This window comes from Ictidomys tridecemlineatus, chromosome 3 (genome assembly GCF_052094955.1).
Source record: "Ictidomys tridecemlineatus isolate mIctTri1 chromosome 3, mIctTri1.hap1, whole genome shotgun sequence".
Taxonomy (NCBI): Eukaryota; Metazoa; Chordata; class Mammalia; order Rodentia; family Sciuridae; genus Ictidomys; species Ictidomys tridecemlineatus.
Window position 1 is genome coordinate 39,525,628 of NC_135479.1, and position 15,398 is coordinate 39,541,025.

Below are 15,398 nucleotides of genomic sequence, written 5' to 3' on the forward strand. Positions count from 1 at the left end.
TGATTCAGAGGTAACTGATCAAAGTTATCCTTCCTAACAATCAAGAGTATCAAATCCCACAGGCATACTTGTTAACACTGTAGTATTTGGAACGGAGACCAGAGCCCATACCCCTAAGCTATCCCATCACTTCTTTCCTGGCTCCTGCATCCCTAAAAAAAAAAAATTAAATAAATAAATAAATAAATAAATAAAAACTCCTGGAAATGCCAGGCTACTGGGAGAAACTGGTTTGAAAACCATTACTTTAAACAATATGTGAAGCAGAATTAAATTTACAAACTAAGAGTTTCTAGAATCTTCAGGAAACACCAAGCACTTTGGGTAATACCATTTGAATTTTAAGGTAATTCTTTTGTTTCAAGACAAAACAGTCTTTCATTCCAAAGTTTAAGGTGTCAGCTATTAATTAATATAGAATTCTTTTTAGTATTTTTAGAATATTTTTTCCAAAGATGGAAATAATTTTTTCATCCTGACAATCAAAAATGTCTCCTGACATTGCCAAATGTCCCTTGAGAGGCAAAATCACCCCCAGTTGAGACTTAGACAAACCAGAAAAAGTATAAAAAGAGGGGAAAAGCCACCTAGATTGTAGGCTTTCAGTCCATGGGATACAGAAGACAACATGCAAGCTGAATTTGGAGCTGAAAGCCACAAATAGCCAGCAAAAGTCCTTCAATTTTTAAAGCATGGGACAGGGGTACTTGAGACAATGTTAGTGTTTCCTTACAGGTATATAGACTGGTAGAAGGTAATAGAGACAGGTTAGGTATACCTCCTGCACAAAATGGGACACATCTACACATAAGATTCAAATGTTTGCTAATGAGCTGTCCCTCTGGGACACGTGGCTTGCCTGAGTTAGGCCAGTGTGTGCTCTCTGTGTCTGGTGGTTGGTGTGCTGCAGACCATCAGGACAGTTGTAAGAGAGGAATTTTGTCCAAAGCTTGTATATATTGAAGTAGGTAAAAAAGCAGAAGTTTTTATAACTTAATTCAGCTCATAGAAATAAACAAAAAGTGTATTCTCATCTTTTATAGATATGTACATCTCAAAATTAATTTTATATATTCAGAAAAAAATGTCAAAATTCTGTTAGACTCATATTCTTTTTAACTTTTCAGAATCTGAAGGTAAAGGTCTTTGGCTTTTAGTCTTAAGGTCATATAACTAAAAGTGCAAGTTCTGTGTAATACTTTAACTTCATGATGGAGTAGTATGTCAAATAAAACTTGAAGGTTGTTTGTTAGGGAAAGCTGGGACTTAAGGTTATCAGAAAATGGATTGGGGAGAACATGAAGGAGTAGGTTTGGGAATACAATATGGCGACAGGATCAAAAGAAGAATTCATAAGACGAGAATATTGTCTACCTTATAACTTTTGCCTCTCTGCCAAAGAGTTTCATGATATAAAGATAACAAAGAAATTTTAAAATAAACTCTGTTTATTACAGAGTTCACATACTCTGTTAGAATGTGTGCTCATTCCTCATTAACGCTGTTCACATAGTTCACATCAGGGGAGTCAAACATGCTCCAGAAACCAATGGAGGCATCTTTGTGTTTCACCTGCACTGGTCTCTGTTCACTTAGAGAATTGCTTTCTCACTGTGTCCTACAGATTGACTACTTCAACAATCAGATCATTGTGGACCTTGTGGAGCAGCAGCACAAAGGCATCATTGCCATCCTAGATGACGCTTGCATGAATGTCGGCAAAGTCACTGATGAAATGTTCCTTGAGGCACTGAACAGTAAATTGGGCAAACATGGTCATTTTTCCAGCCGAAAGGTAATGTGCTTAATGAGATCTTCCTCTCATTTTGATCTGTCAGATTTTGCTCATTGTTTGACAGAGTTAAATTACTTTACATATTGGATTTAAAAGAATGTCCACTCGAATAAGGAGAAAAGCCATAAGCATCATTGAATGATTTATTGGCATGGTTAGTTCTGCCTCTCTGGTTTATAGAATGACGAGATTGATAAAATCATAGCATCCAGGAGAGGGAGCTCCAGACCATTTTATTTGCTAGAAATGAGGAAAATGAGCATGATTCTTTGGAAAGCATGATGTCATTGACAGCCAATAGGTGCAGAGTCCTGGTTCATGTGCTAGAATTTTACTCCTGCATCTGATAATTCTGGCACAGAAAATAGCTTTTGTCCTTGACTTTTCACTGTAATCCTCATTTGCAAGATGTGGTGTGTGCTCTGCTATGGTTCTTCAGACTATGCGACTTTCTTGAAAACAGGAAAAATTGAAACTATAATTCTGGATATCACAGGGAAACTCACTGCTTGAACAAACAGGAATCCTTTTTGCTCTCATTTTTCACAATCTAAAACTGTCACAGGCAAATCACTTTTCTGTAATAACTGATGGCAGTTGTGGTAATCAGACCTCTGTGTCGGGCCCTGCTGTTAGTATTTGTTCAGGATCTGTGTTGAGGAGGGGCATGTCACCATCACCCCTGGCCTTCTCCACATAAGCTTGCCTAGCAGCCATAAGCTGAAGGAGAACATCTCCCTGCTTCTCATGTCCTTAAATAAAAGGGCAAACATTTCTGCTCCTCTATTATTTTATAAATCTATGACATGCTGCCATTTTTTTAGCATGAATAAATCTATTTTCTAACTTTGTTGCCTTTGAAATTATATAATCAAAACAGGGAATTCCACAGTTATCTAGTCAAAGCACATATCATCAAGAAATTGATTACTGACTGAAGTATGTTTCTGGCTCATTATTTCGGAGATATTCTCCTTAGGCTGTTACTGAGGATTGACTTGTAACCTGCTACAAATTGGCCTGCAAACACCACAGACCGATCTTTGACATTAGGGTTCTGGGCTAGGGATACTCAAACATCCCCCACTTGAATCCCAAATAACTATCAAGTGCTTCTCATTTTCCAGGTGCCTTCCTCAGTGCTGGAGGCAGAGCAGTAAGCAAAGTTAGAAACAACCTAAATGATCTAGAGTGATGCATTTAAAAATGGAGTGATTGCATGGGAAAGGTCTTATCTTTGATGGATACTTTATAAATGCCTGTTGTAATTACAAGTCAGGTTGAGAACCTCTAGACCCACCCACCAAATAATAGACATTCATCAGTATTTGTGAAGTTGAATTAAATTGATCACGATCGTGCCAAATATATTGCATTCTTTTTTTTTTTTTTGGCTTTTCAAACAGACCCACACTTTAATAGATCCTTGATTTATGATAATGTAAGTCTCAGACTTCTCAATAATTAATAATTAGAAATTCATGAGAAAATAAAATGAATCAGAATCCCTACTACACACCGTATAATCTATTTTAGGTGCATTAGAGACCTAAGTAGAGAAGTTAAAACTATAAACATTTTAGAAAATAAAGCAGGATATTCATGACCCTGTGATAGTGAAATATTTCTTAAATAAGAAAGAAAAAAACCCTGCAGTGGAAAAATAAGGCAAACTGAGCTATTTTCAAAGTAGTTGGTGGAAGACCCCAGACCAGTACCCTCTGCAAACTGTTTCAGTTTGTGACAGATAGTCGTGTTGAAAATCAGCTTTTATTTTTTAAAAATTCCTTTCTTCTAATACATCTTGTTTAAATCTTCATTTAAACAAATACCCATGAGTCGCACATGAGAAGTCAAGCCCACCTTATTGTGAAACCATCTTTCACCTTGGCCACTTCTATACTTGAGTTAAATTTGCCTACAAATATTTTGAAATATAATCTTACTCTTCAGAGAAATTGTTCATAATTTTTTAAACACTTGCTACTGATTTGATAGAAAATGCTAATTAGTGATTTATCTGTGATGTTCCCACCCGACTCCCAAATTGTGGAAGCTCTGATTTCCAAACTATCAGGCAAATGGCTCCTTCTTCTTTTTCCTGGGATCCCCAGGACAAGTACTGAGATGTGGATTTTTAAAGTGTGTTCTTTTCTGGGATTTTTGCTTAATGAAGAAAAGAAATGAAATAACCAAGCTGTCAAGATATTTTTAATCCCTATGTACTGTTTTGTTATATAATGCTATTAACCTGTATGATCATCATTTGCCACTGGTTACTGATTAACTCGACTTAATGGCACATTGAAGAAAGGGTTTCTGGCATATAATGTTTATTCACTTATGGACTAAACTACTTCTTTGATGCATTAAAGTTACCATGGAGAGGCATGCAATAACCTAATAAATTATAAAATACTTTTAAAGTAAAAAGTTAAATTATAGGAGCTGAGGTTGTAGCTCAACCGTAGAATGCTCGCCTAGTATGCGTGAGGCACAGGGTTCAATCCTCAGCACCACATAAAAAGAAAACAAATAAAATAAAGGTATTGTGTCCGACTACAACTAAAAAAATAAATTATTGCCACAAATAAAAAATGAAAGAACCCTTTTTGTGTTCAGATCAATTGAGACTTTTGCAATGTATCCAAAATGTAAGGATATTTCTTTAGCCTGTGTGGTGGTGCCCACTTGTAATCCCAGCTACTCAGGAGTCTGAGGCAGGAGGATTGCAAGCTCAGGGCCAGCTTTGGCAACTGGGAAGCCCTCTGTCTCAAAATGTAAAATTTTTAAGTGCTGGGAGTATAGTTGAGTTGGTGGAGTGCCCCAGTGTTCAAAGTCCCTGGTAGACACTCACGCGCACGCGCGCACACACACACACACACACGTATTTCACCACTTGGGTTCTTTTCCTTTTATAAATAAAAGGGTTTGTGAAAGGAGTTAGTAAGAGGGAAAAATAAGAGAAATTGCATATTTTGAAGATTCTTCTGTATATAGATGCTTTGGTTATACAATAGTTCACTCAATTTTCAAAAACTCTGAGAAGAGAGAAGGGTGGGTAGTTAGTAGTGCCCAGATGTGAACCTCAGAAGTCTTGTTCTAATTTCCCATAATTATTCATTTGTCAAATTAATAAGCTATTCCTTTAGCGATTGGGGTTGTTTGCTCTCCAACATTAGAATCTCCGTGGGTTTTTCGTATAACTGCAGCCAGCGCTGGGGGGAGTCTTGACGACTGCTTTAGAGCCTGTAGGACATCCAGCTGTCTTCCCAGGGCAAAGGTGCTCCTGGAAGGGAAGACGGCAGAAGGTTATGGAGACCCCTGGGACACACACAAGCGGCCTTCCCATAGCTATTCCCCTTCCCTGACAAAGAGCTGCACACAGTAGGTCTCCTGTGAACTGGAGTCCTCGAGCGGCAGGCAAAGGAGTCAGGTCCCATGAACATGCGAGAGCACAGGCGTTACGTGGGTTCCTGAGTTCTCCCAGGGCTGCCCTGGGGAAGCTGCATGGTCCTGTGCCAGTTACCTGGCCTCTTGGAGCCTCAGTCGCCAGGTGTGTCAGAGAGAGGCCCTAGTACTTACTTTAAGTGTAGGTTGTGAGGACTGCATGAGATGCGTGCACCTCACAATAATAAGTGCTCAGTGTGGGTCTCCTTAGGTGGAAGATGGAGGAGAGAAAGCACAGCTGGTTGTAGCCAAGATTAAAGTGACAGATGACAGCAGAGGTTGTTTCTCTCAGGGATCCCCATTTCTTCCCTCACCTGGCCTCTCATCCCCTAGACACTAACCTCTGCATCCAGCTAGTCCCTAGGGGAGTCATCCACCTCTTCCCAGCTGGGGCCTGGAGCTGCCACACTTCACTTCCACTGTCCAGAATGTGGACGTGACCATATCAATTGCAAGAGTGGCTGGCAAATGGAGTCTAGCTAGTGGATTTTTGGTGAAAGTCCACAGTTCTTACCACATAAGCCTCACATAATGTGATTTTACTCATGATTCCATCATTTGTGACACTAATATCTCATATGAAGTTGTAATGTACCTTTAGGAAAGCAAAAGTGTCTATTTTCAAAATAATCTCCTTCTCCCTCTCTTAGGTCTGTGCCTCAGACAAAATCCTGGAGTTTGATCGGGATTTTCGAATCCGGCATTATGCAGGCGATGTGGTGTGAGTATCTTACAGGAGTGGCTAGCATGATGATTTGCATGCAACCATGCTTCAGAAATGCAGTCTGGGAAACTACCAAGTGTTTGCCTTTTTATTTGCATTTTTGATGATTTCTTTTGTCAGTATTTTTTTTTCTTCTCACTTGAAAAAAAAAAAAAGACACAGCACAGCTTCATTCATTCCTTGCTCGCAAACATTAAGCACACACTGTATGCCTGTGCACAGTTCTTAGTATTCAGCAACAATCAGTGGATAGATCAGTAAATCATGCAAATTTGTTAAGGATTGGGATAGAGACATGGATAAAATGGGCCCTGTTCAGAAGAAACTAGCAGTTTAGTGGAGATATAAGCAGATACATCATCAAGTCATTATGATGGAAAAAGTAAAGGGTTAAACTGGAGAGGCACAAAGCATTATGGGAGCAGTGAGGAAGGATAATGAACCCAGCACCCAGCGCAGGGAGGGTAGAGAAGTCTTGCTGGAGGAAGCAATATCAGAGGGAGAAACGAGGGCATATTCAAGTAGAAGCAGCCGCAGACACGAAAAGGCCCAGCGGCTAGATCATCCCTGTACTGAAGAGCTACCAGGAGCCAGATATCTACATATGCAGAGCTATTTTACTGTATTATTTTTCAAAAATCATTGAAAAAGTAAAATTCTTATATATCACATTTTCTGATTATCTTACAGTAAAAATAGAAATGGATGAAAAAATGTAACTATGTTATGTGAACTATGGCATATGAAGTTCCAAGTGCTCCTGTCACAAATTATCACAAATCAAGTGGCTTAAAACAACGGATGCATTCTTCCACAATTCTGGAGGCAGGGACACACCCCCCAGAGGCTCCTCCTTTTCCAGCTTGTGGCTTGTAGTCACATCACTCGAATCTCTGCCTCCATGGTCTTTGAATGCTAGGAAATTCTCTCATAGAAAAAAGTGGGAACGGTGCTTAAAAATATTCAAGAAATAGCAACTAGGTTCCTTTGATTGGAGTGTATCCTTTTAGCCTCCTCTTTGGTGTGTCTGTGTTAAAACTCCCTCTGCCTAAGGGAGAAGAGGAGAGAAGTGGGCAATACTAAGGAATGATATTGGCCAAACTATATTGTTATATTGCATATATGTATGAATATGTAACAACGAATCCCACCGTGATGTACAAATCTAGTGCACCAATAAAAAAAAAACATGGAAAAATTGTGAAGTCAACAACTAAAAAATAAAAAGCCAGGAGTACTTAAAAAAAATAAAAATTAAAAAAATTAAAACCTCCCCATCTTTATCTTAAAAGGACATGATGATGTCATGATAGGCCTACCTGAATAATATAGGTTAAGCTCCTCCTCTCAACATCTTTAACATATTCAGAGAAGGTGACTTTCCCAGGTTCCAGGGAGTTTGATGGAGGTCATTTCTCAGCTTACTGTTTCAGATGTGTTGTTCGCTGTTTGTTGAACACTGCTCCTCATCTTAGAGTTTAAAGTAGTCTTTTCCTTTTTGCTTTTTTTTTTTTTTTTTTTTTGCATTAGGAATTCTTTCCATGTAACCTATTACAGGAAGAGATTAAACAAGAACAAAAGCAAATGGTCTTCTCTATAAATGCTGAAAAGATATTTGAAGAAATTTTAATAGCTATTCCTGATTTAAATTAAAACTCTAAAATGATAAAATAATACGGCTCAAGATTATCACCCCATCTGTCAAACTCGCCATCAGTGCTGCAATGGCACCTTTTTCCACTTTTCTGGTCCTGTTCCCAGGCCCCGAACACTGAGGAAAGAAGATCCAGTACCTTATAGAGAGCCCCTGCTGAAAATCCAAGCTGTACTCACAGAGCACTGTCTCAGAACTCAGAATGGCATAAACACAGAGCTGGACAGAGGCCTCTGAGACCCCCCAAGTCCAGCCTCCTTACTTTACAGAGAAAGAATCTTAGAAGAATGAGTAAAAGTCATACCCAATGTTACATACTAAGTTTATGGAAGAACTGAGACAATAGGTTTCCAGACTCCCAGTCAGGAACTCTAGTTGATATTTAATGCCTCAGGTTTCTTCTTCTCTCCCTGAGCCCTTCATCCTCTTCTAGTTTTTACTGAGTGTCTTCTGTATACACAATACTTTATAAGGCATGGTCCCTGCCCACAAAAAGCTTTACATGAAAAATGTATCCAGACACATACTTAGGCACACACACATATACATACGTGTATACAATAAAAGATGGTTTAAGTTATTGGCCATATGAACAACAAAAGTATTATCCAAATTTGGAGTTAGGAAATGGCATGATACCTTATGCTATTGCAGTGAAGCCAAGAAGATCGATACTGGTCTTTGAATGCTGGGAAATTCTTTTATAGGAAAAAGTGGGAAAGGTGCTAAAAAAAAAAAATCAGGAAAGAGCTACTAGGTTCCTTTGATTGGAATGTGTTCTTTTTTGTAGCACAGATGAGAAATGCCTGGAAAAGTAGGTTGAGATCAAATCACATTCTTGAAAGCCAAACTAACGACTTTGAAGTTGGAGTTGTGTGGGTTTGACAATAGATTGAGTCGGGTGACTTCAAGAGTTCAGTCAAAGTGATAAGAAGGTATTAGGGAGAAGACCTAGGATGAGGCAGGCAAGGAGATGACTGTGGATGTCGTGACCTTAAAGTGCCCATGAGCAGCAAAGCCTGAAAGAATGTTCTTACAGAATTAAATATGTAAGGCAAGGGGACAGGAGTAGAAACCTGGGAGTTGTCTTCACTGATGGGATTGTCAAGGAAGAACATGTAGACAGGCAGAGGGCAAAGCTGTTAAGGAGAACTCTACTGTTTGCTCAACCTCCTAGCCTCTGCTTGATCACCCCAGCCCCATGACTCCTCCACCCCACTGCAGTGTGCTCCCCCTAGAGGCCATGCCCGCCACTGCAGCGGTGCAGCCCCCACACCTGCTCTTCTAGCCAACTGCAGCCTCAGCTGGGCTTTCAAGACCTGACTCTCTCCCTTCCTCCAAACCACGAATACTGGGCTTACTTCTCTCCAGAACTCCCTGCCTATGCCTGCTCCCACCCCTCCACTCTGCTGTTTCCCTGTGTGATCTGCCTGCTTTTTTCTCCTCTGCTTACCCAATTCTTGCCGTCCTTGCAGTTCTTCTTGGATTCTTTACCCTACCCTGAGCACTGAGTGGTCCTTAGGCAGTCGCTTGGCCTCCCTACGGAAGAAACGTTAGCGCCTGTATGTGGCTGCTTTGCCTTTCTCTTAGGAGTGCTGGGTGATAAAGACAGCTCTCTGTTTTGAAGTCGTCTTCTTGAGGTAAGCAATGAACAATAGGAAATAATGGTCTTAATCAGAATGATAGGACTGATGTTGGCTCTCCTTCTGAAGAGGAGGAACAAAGTCCCTTCTATTTAGTGGGCAAATTTGGTGTCCCTGGTCCCACAACCAGGTGGACAGTACCAGCCGTTTAGATGATTGATTGCATATTCAACAGTGGAAAGGCTTGTAAACTTCTAGAAAAGCTGAAATGTGGCTCTTGCATGGCGAATGACTCATGTTTTCTGTGTTTTCTTTCTACTAGCTATTCTGTCGTTGGCTTTATTGACAAAAATAAAGATACTTTATTTCAAGATTTCAAGCGTCTTATGTATAACAGGTATGATTAATATTTTACTGATTATCTTTAAGCTCTCTGACAGATATTACACAAGGTATATATACAGGCACATTATTATTTTATGTGACTATTTTAAGAGTTTCTGGCAGGTTTTCTAGTTCTACTTTGTTGTGCTTAATGAGTGAAACAGTACATGACCTTACAATGATAAAATCTATAAACTTAGGAAGGAACCTGCTATGAATATGGTTTTCTTTGATCTCCCTTGGGTTGCCACCATTTCTCTGTTTACTGTCTCTGTCGTCCCCTACCAGTGTACTCAGCAGTCCCCAGGCCAGGCTAGTGGATGCAGAAGTGTCAGGCAACCGGTGGCCCAGATGAAAGTTTTTGCAAACTCACATTCCCACTGCAGGGTCCTTGTCCCCAAACAAGAGACCACTCTGATGTCAGACTGGCATCTAGGGTCGGGGCTCTAAACCTGGCTGCGGCAGACAGAATTTTCTCATGAACCAACTGGGTATAATAAAAGCTGGGCAAAAAAGTCTATTCAGTCCGTTGGTCAGTAGATCATCAAAAACATACTGAGCACCTTCCAGCCACACATTCTTCTGTGCTTTAGGACACAACAGTGAAAACAACTTGGACAAAGCCACTGCCCTCATGGAGCTAATAGTCTAGTGGAGGTGACAGTTAATAAACAAGGAAACAAATGACTTTCAAGTCTGACAAGTGCTGTGCAGAATAATAAAGTAGGTCAGAGTACTAGTGAAGGGCAAGCAGAGGTGAGGCAGGCAGGGAGGCCAGGCGTGGATGAGGGAGGGAGGAGCCCGGCATCTGGAGGAGGGAGGGGTCTTCCAAGCAGAGACGGCAGCTAGCACCACGGCTCTGAGATGGACAGAGGGAGCTGAGCGGACTGACAGCAGGAAGGGCCACAAGAAGGCCAGGCTGGCTGAGACCCAGGGTGCAGATGCAGAGAGCGCCTGGGGCAGTGGGGAGGCTCAGGGTGCTGCGGTCCCAGACCATCCGTCCTCGTGTCACCACTGGCCTCCACCCTGCTATCATCCATCCCTTCCTTCTGCAGCCCTTATGTCGAGCACCTAGGGAACAGAATTTTACTCAGTTTCCTACCCAGGAAAGTAGGTAAAATGGTGGCAGCGTAAGCACAATCTGCACTGAATGTCGGAGTTAATTCTTTTCTTTTTCAAGTTTTTTAGAAATTTTTTTTTCTGACAAAGTTTCCAGGAAGGAAGCAGCATTTTGAGTTCCAATTACTTTAAAATGAAAAGTACCCAAAATGAAATAGGAAGAAAATCACAGTTGAGATCACCACACATTTTTAAAAATATCCCCACGGAGTCAAATAATGAATATGTAATTTTTAACATGGAAATTGGGCTGAAATACGTTTTTAGAATCAGATTGCAGCAGTCCTAGTGACATAGCAATAAAATACCATAACTGCCAGAGCTATCTGTAAACGTGTTCATAAATTCAACTACACTAATGGGATTTGCTAGAAGACAGTGTAAAAATGACTATCTTATATCCCTACCTATATTTTTTTTCAAAGAGCTGCTTCTTGTAGTGTTACCTAGTCTGTATGAATATTTCTTTCAATCAGAAGACATTTTTACTTTCTTGTTTTCTGCCGTGATTTTGAGGATATTTTTCCTATGGTTTATCCTCATTTTTGGGGACAGGGCACTAGGGATTGAACTCAGGGGCACTCGACCACTGAGCCACATCCCCCACCTATTTTGTATTTTATTTAGAGACAGGGTCTCACTGAGTTGCTTGGTGCCTCATTTTTGGTAAGGCTGGCTTTGATCTCACAATCCTCTTGCCTCAGCCTCCTGAACCACTGGGATTACAGGCATGCACCACCACACTCAGTTCTCCTCATTTTTTAATCATCACAAAATCATTTTATGTATATATTGTAGGAGGCATTTGAGGGTTCTAAGTAACACTATAGATCTCACTTTAAAGAAATTTGAAGAAATTTTTAAATGTGCTCTGCTTTAGAAAAGCTTGGTATAGTATTGGTCATTATAGTAGCATAATTTTCTGGATGGAACCATTTGTCCAGTTAGGCCTTGTGAGTTTAGTCTGCAGTCCAGTTGGGATTCCAAGGATTCAGTTTAGTGGGGTTGCTTAGCCATTTTTGTTCAAGTTATCTGAATGCAGCTTCTGAATTGCTCTTTCTATGCTTCTCAGTTCAAATCCTGTGCTGAAGAATATGTGGCCTGAAGGCAAACTGAGCATTACAGAGGTGACCAAGCGACCTCTGACTGCGGCCACGTTGTTTAAGAATTCTATGATTGCTTTAGTTGACAACCTTGCTTCAAAGGTAATTATTTTCCTTTCTAAATATCCATTTTAACTCATAGATTTCCTCTTGATATATGTTAGAATGCATGTTATGATTTGCTTTTTAGGTAGTTATTTTAATCAAATTGGAGAACATCTACTTAAAATTAGTGTTCTGATAGAATTTTTCTTTAAAAAAAAAAAAAACCCTGCCTGGGTGAAATAATTGTTTGTATTGTACATTTTCTTAATCTGAGTGTTTTGTTCTACTGTCATGGTCAAGAAGAAAACCTTAGCATGGTTTAAAGTATATGTAGGGTATACCATTCTGACAAAATGAACTTCAGCCCTGTGCTGAAGAAAGGGAATGGCAAGAAACAAACAAAAATTCTTGAGTTAAATTGTGGTACTGCATCATCATTGTATTTGGAAATTAAATGACAAGCTGGGCACCATGGGGCACACCTGTAATCCTAGCAGCTCAGGAGGCTGAGGCAGAAAGATCTCAAGTTCAAAGCCAGCCTCAGCAACTGTGAGGCACTAAGCAACTCAGTGAGACCCTGTCTCTAAACAAAATACAAAATAGGGCTGGGGAAGGGGCTCAGTGGTTGAGTGCCCCTGAGTTCAATCCCTGGTACCTGCCCCACCCCCCCACCCCACCCCCGCCCAAAAAATGACCAGGGAGAATTTTAACATGACATTACTTAGTATTGTCCTTAAGCTATTTTAAATAGTTGATACATAAAGATGTGTTATGGACATTTATTTCTGGTTTTTGTTGTCCCTTTGATTCTAATACTGTTTGATAGCTTAAGTCTGTTCCCCTCCCTTAAAGAACAGATTCCTACTCTTAACTGCTGATGTTGACAAGTTTGATAAATTAGGCAGCATTCTGGGACTTGTTATTTTTAGTTCTTCATTTTTATCTTTCTCCTCTGGTGTTTTTCCTATGTGTTTGCTTCTCTGATATTGTCTTTTTTAAATCAATTCCCTCTCTAAGAATTTAAATTGAAATCTATACTGTTTCTGGTTACTTCACTGTGGATGAATTAGGCAAATGCTACAGGAGCGCATATGTTCAGTAGCTATTTCTTTGCGTCAGGATTCTTTGGCTTCAAGTGCCAGCAAATAAGCATAGTTGTTGGCTCATATGATCAGATCTCCAGAGGGGCAGGAGTAAGGACCCCGACACTGAAGGCTGGACTCCATCAGCAGTCCCTACCCTTGTCTCCATGCCATCTTCAGTCAGCTTAGTCCATACAGAAGAAAGGTGCACTTAGAAGGGAGCCATGTGACACAAGAAAGAGCTGAGCACTGAGTGGTGTGAATGGTGTTATTTAATAAACTGGATTTTTAATAAACTGAATTTTTTCTGAAATTGGTAAATGTTTGTTTAAAAAATAAGAATTCTAGAACCTTCTATAATATCTGTGTCAGGAATTGCATTCAGGTTTCAGTAAAAGAGATCCCCAAATTGTGGCATAAACAAAAAAGAAGTTCATTTCTCTCTCCCACAAATGAAATAGCAAAGGCGTCCCAGACCTGCAGTCACAGATCCAGGTTAGCAGGACTGAGGAACCAGACCTACCTCCTGTCCATGGCCTCATCCCCCTGTCAAGAAGGCAGCTGGGGCTTCCTTGTAATGAGCCTCCTGGAAGTCCACGTGGTGCTTCAGCTACCTTCCTTTTGCTCCAGGGAGGCTGGGAAGTATATTTTTATTCTGGTCAGTAGTGCATCACACTAGAAATAAGAATTCTGTTTCAAGTAGGAAAAAGATATGAGATACAAGGAAGGTAACTAGCCTAGCACTGTCTGCCATAGCTTCGCAGTCTCTCTATGAGGGGAAAAAAGGAAGAGAACAGGGCCAAGAAAAAAAAAAAAAACATGGGGTAGGAGGAAAGGAAGAATGTTAGGTTTAGAAAGTGCAAAATAGTGTGATAGAAGTAAATCTAAATCATTAGAATTCACCATGAATGCAAATAATCTAAACAAACTAAATAGGTAGAAAATCCAGCTATTTACAGGAGACACACCTAAATAACACCTAGCAGAAAGCTTTAAAACAAAGAGATGAGCCTGGTAGGGTGGTGCACACCTGTAATCCCAGCAGCTCCGGAGGCTGAGGCAGGAGGATCATGAATTCAAATCCAGCCTTAGCAATGGGCGGGCGAGGCACTAAGCAACTCAGTGAGACTCTATCTCTAAATAAAATACAAAATAGGGCTGGGGATGTGGATCAATGACAGAGTGCCCCTGAGTTCAATCCCTGGTACGAAAAGAGAGAGAGAGAGAAAGAGAGAGAGATATGAAGGAACATCAAGCCATTCCCCTCCCAAATGGTTGAAAGTACCCCAAAGAAACTAGTAATAACAAAACAAAAATGCCCAAGACAATTGAACTTGAACTGAATACCTAACAACATATGTATTATGAACTCTATAAAAGGGAAAAATACTGAAAAAAAATTAATATTTTTTAGTTGTCAATGGACCTTTATTTTATGTATTGATATGCAGTGCTGAGAATCGAACCCAGTGCCTCACACATGCTAGGCAAGCACTCTGCCACTGAGCCACAACCCCAGCCCAATATTGAAAAATTTTAAAGGCAAAATTAATAAATCCACAATCATAATGGAAGATTTCAAACCAATTTTACCAGAAGCTGATAGATCTAGTAGGCAAAGACATTAATAAGAATGCAGAAATTTTGAAAACCCGATTCAAACTTTATCCAGTAGATCAAAATAAATTTGATTCCAGGGATTATGAAGTGTATATTCCTTCCAATGACACATAGAGCATTTAAAAAATTTGATGACATGCTAGTTCACAAAGACTCAACTATTTTGAAAGAATGTACTTACAGATAACATTCCCCATCCTGAAAGCAAGTGAAATAAAACTCAGTATTTTTTAATGTGCTTGAGAACCACAATCCTAAATAACTCACAGATTGAAGAGAAAATCACATAATTACAAAATATTTGGAACTGCTCAATAAAGAATTTGTCCAAATTTGTAGGGCGCTACTAAAGTGATTTGTCATGCCTTTGTAAAATAACCAAGAATGAATGAAGTTCAACTCAAAAAGCTAGAAAAGAAGCTCTAAAGAAAGAAGAAAATAACTTTTAAGTAATAAAAATTTTAAATAGAAAAATCAAAAAAGGAATCAAATAGATAATATCTCTAATAAAACTGATAATTATAGATGAAAAAAGTTATAACTTTAGACACTAGAGATTTAAAAAGCATCAACATATTTTGAAATCTGGTTGCCAGTAAATTTGGAAATTTAGTTTTCTAGAAAAAATGTTTTTCAAAATTAGCTCAAGAAGAAACAAAATTTGAATAAATCAGTAACCCTACAAATTCTAAATTATGGAAAGGGAAGGAGGATGGGAATAGGACAGACAGTAGAATGAATCAGGCATAACTTTCCTGTGGTCATAAATGAATACACAACCAGTGTTAACTCCACATACTGTACAATCACAAAAATGAGAAGTTATATTCCATGTATGT

At 39.6% G+C, this 15,398-nt stretch overlaps 1 protein-coding gene across 3 annotated transcripts in view; it reads left to right on the forward strand.

The window, feature by feature from the left end:
- Positions 1–15,398, forward strand: part of Myo1d (myosin ID) — a 304,749-nt gene that overhangs the window by 100,692 nt on the left and 188,659 nt on the right. For 2 of the 3 annotated variants that reach the window (XM_040269138.2, XM_005327778.5), the window contains exons 11-14: positions 1,625–1,795; positions 5,896–5,966; positions 9,529–9,603; positions 11,782–11,914. In XM_040269138.2, coding sequence (XP_040125072.2) covers positions 1,625–1,795; positions 5,896–5,966; positions 9,529–9,603; positions 11,782–11,914 — 450 coding nt within the window. Of the gene's footprint in view, positions 1–1,624; positions 1,796–5,895; positions 5,967–9,098; positions 9,196–9,528; positions 9,604–11,781; positions 11,915–15,398 lie in introns of those variants that run through there. The other variant, XM_078042469.1, reaches the window with a different exon arrangement.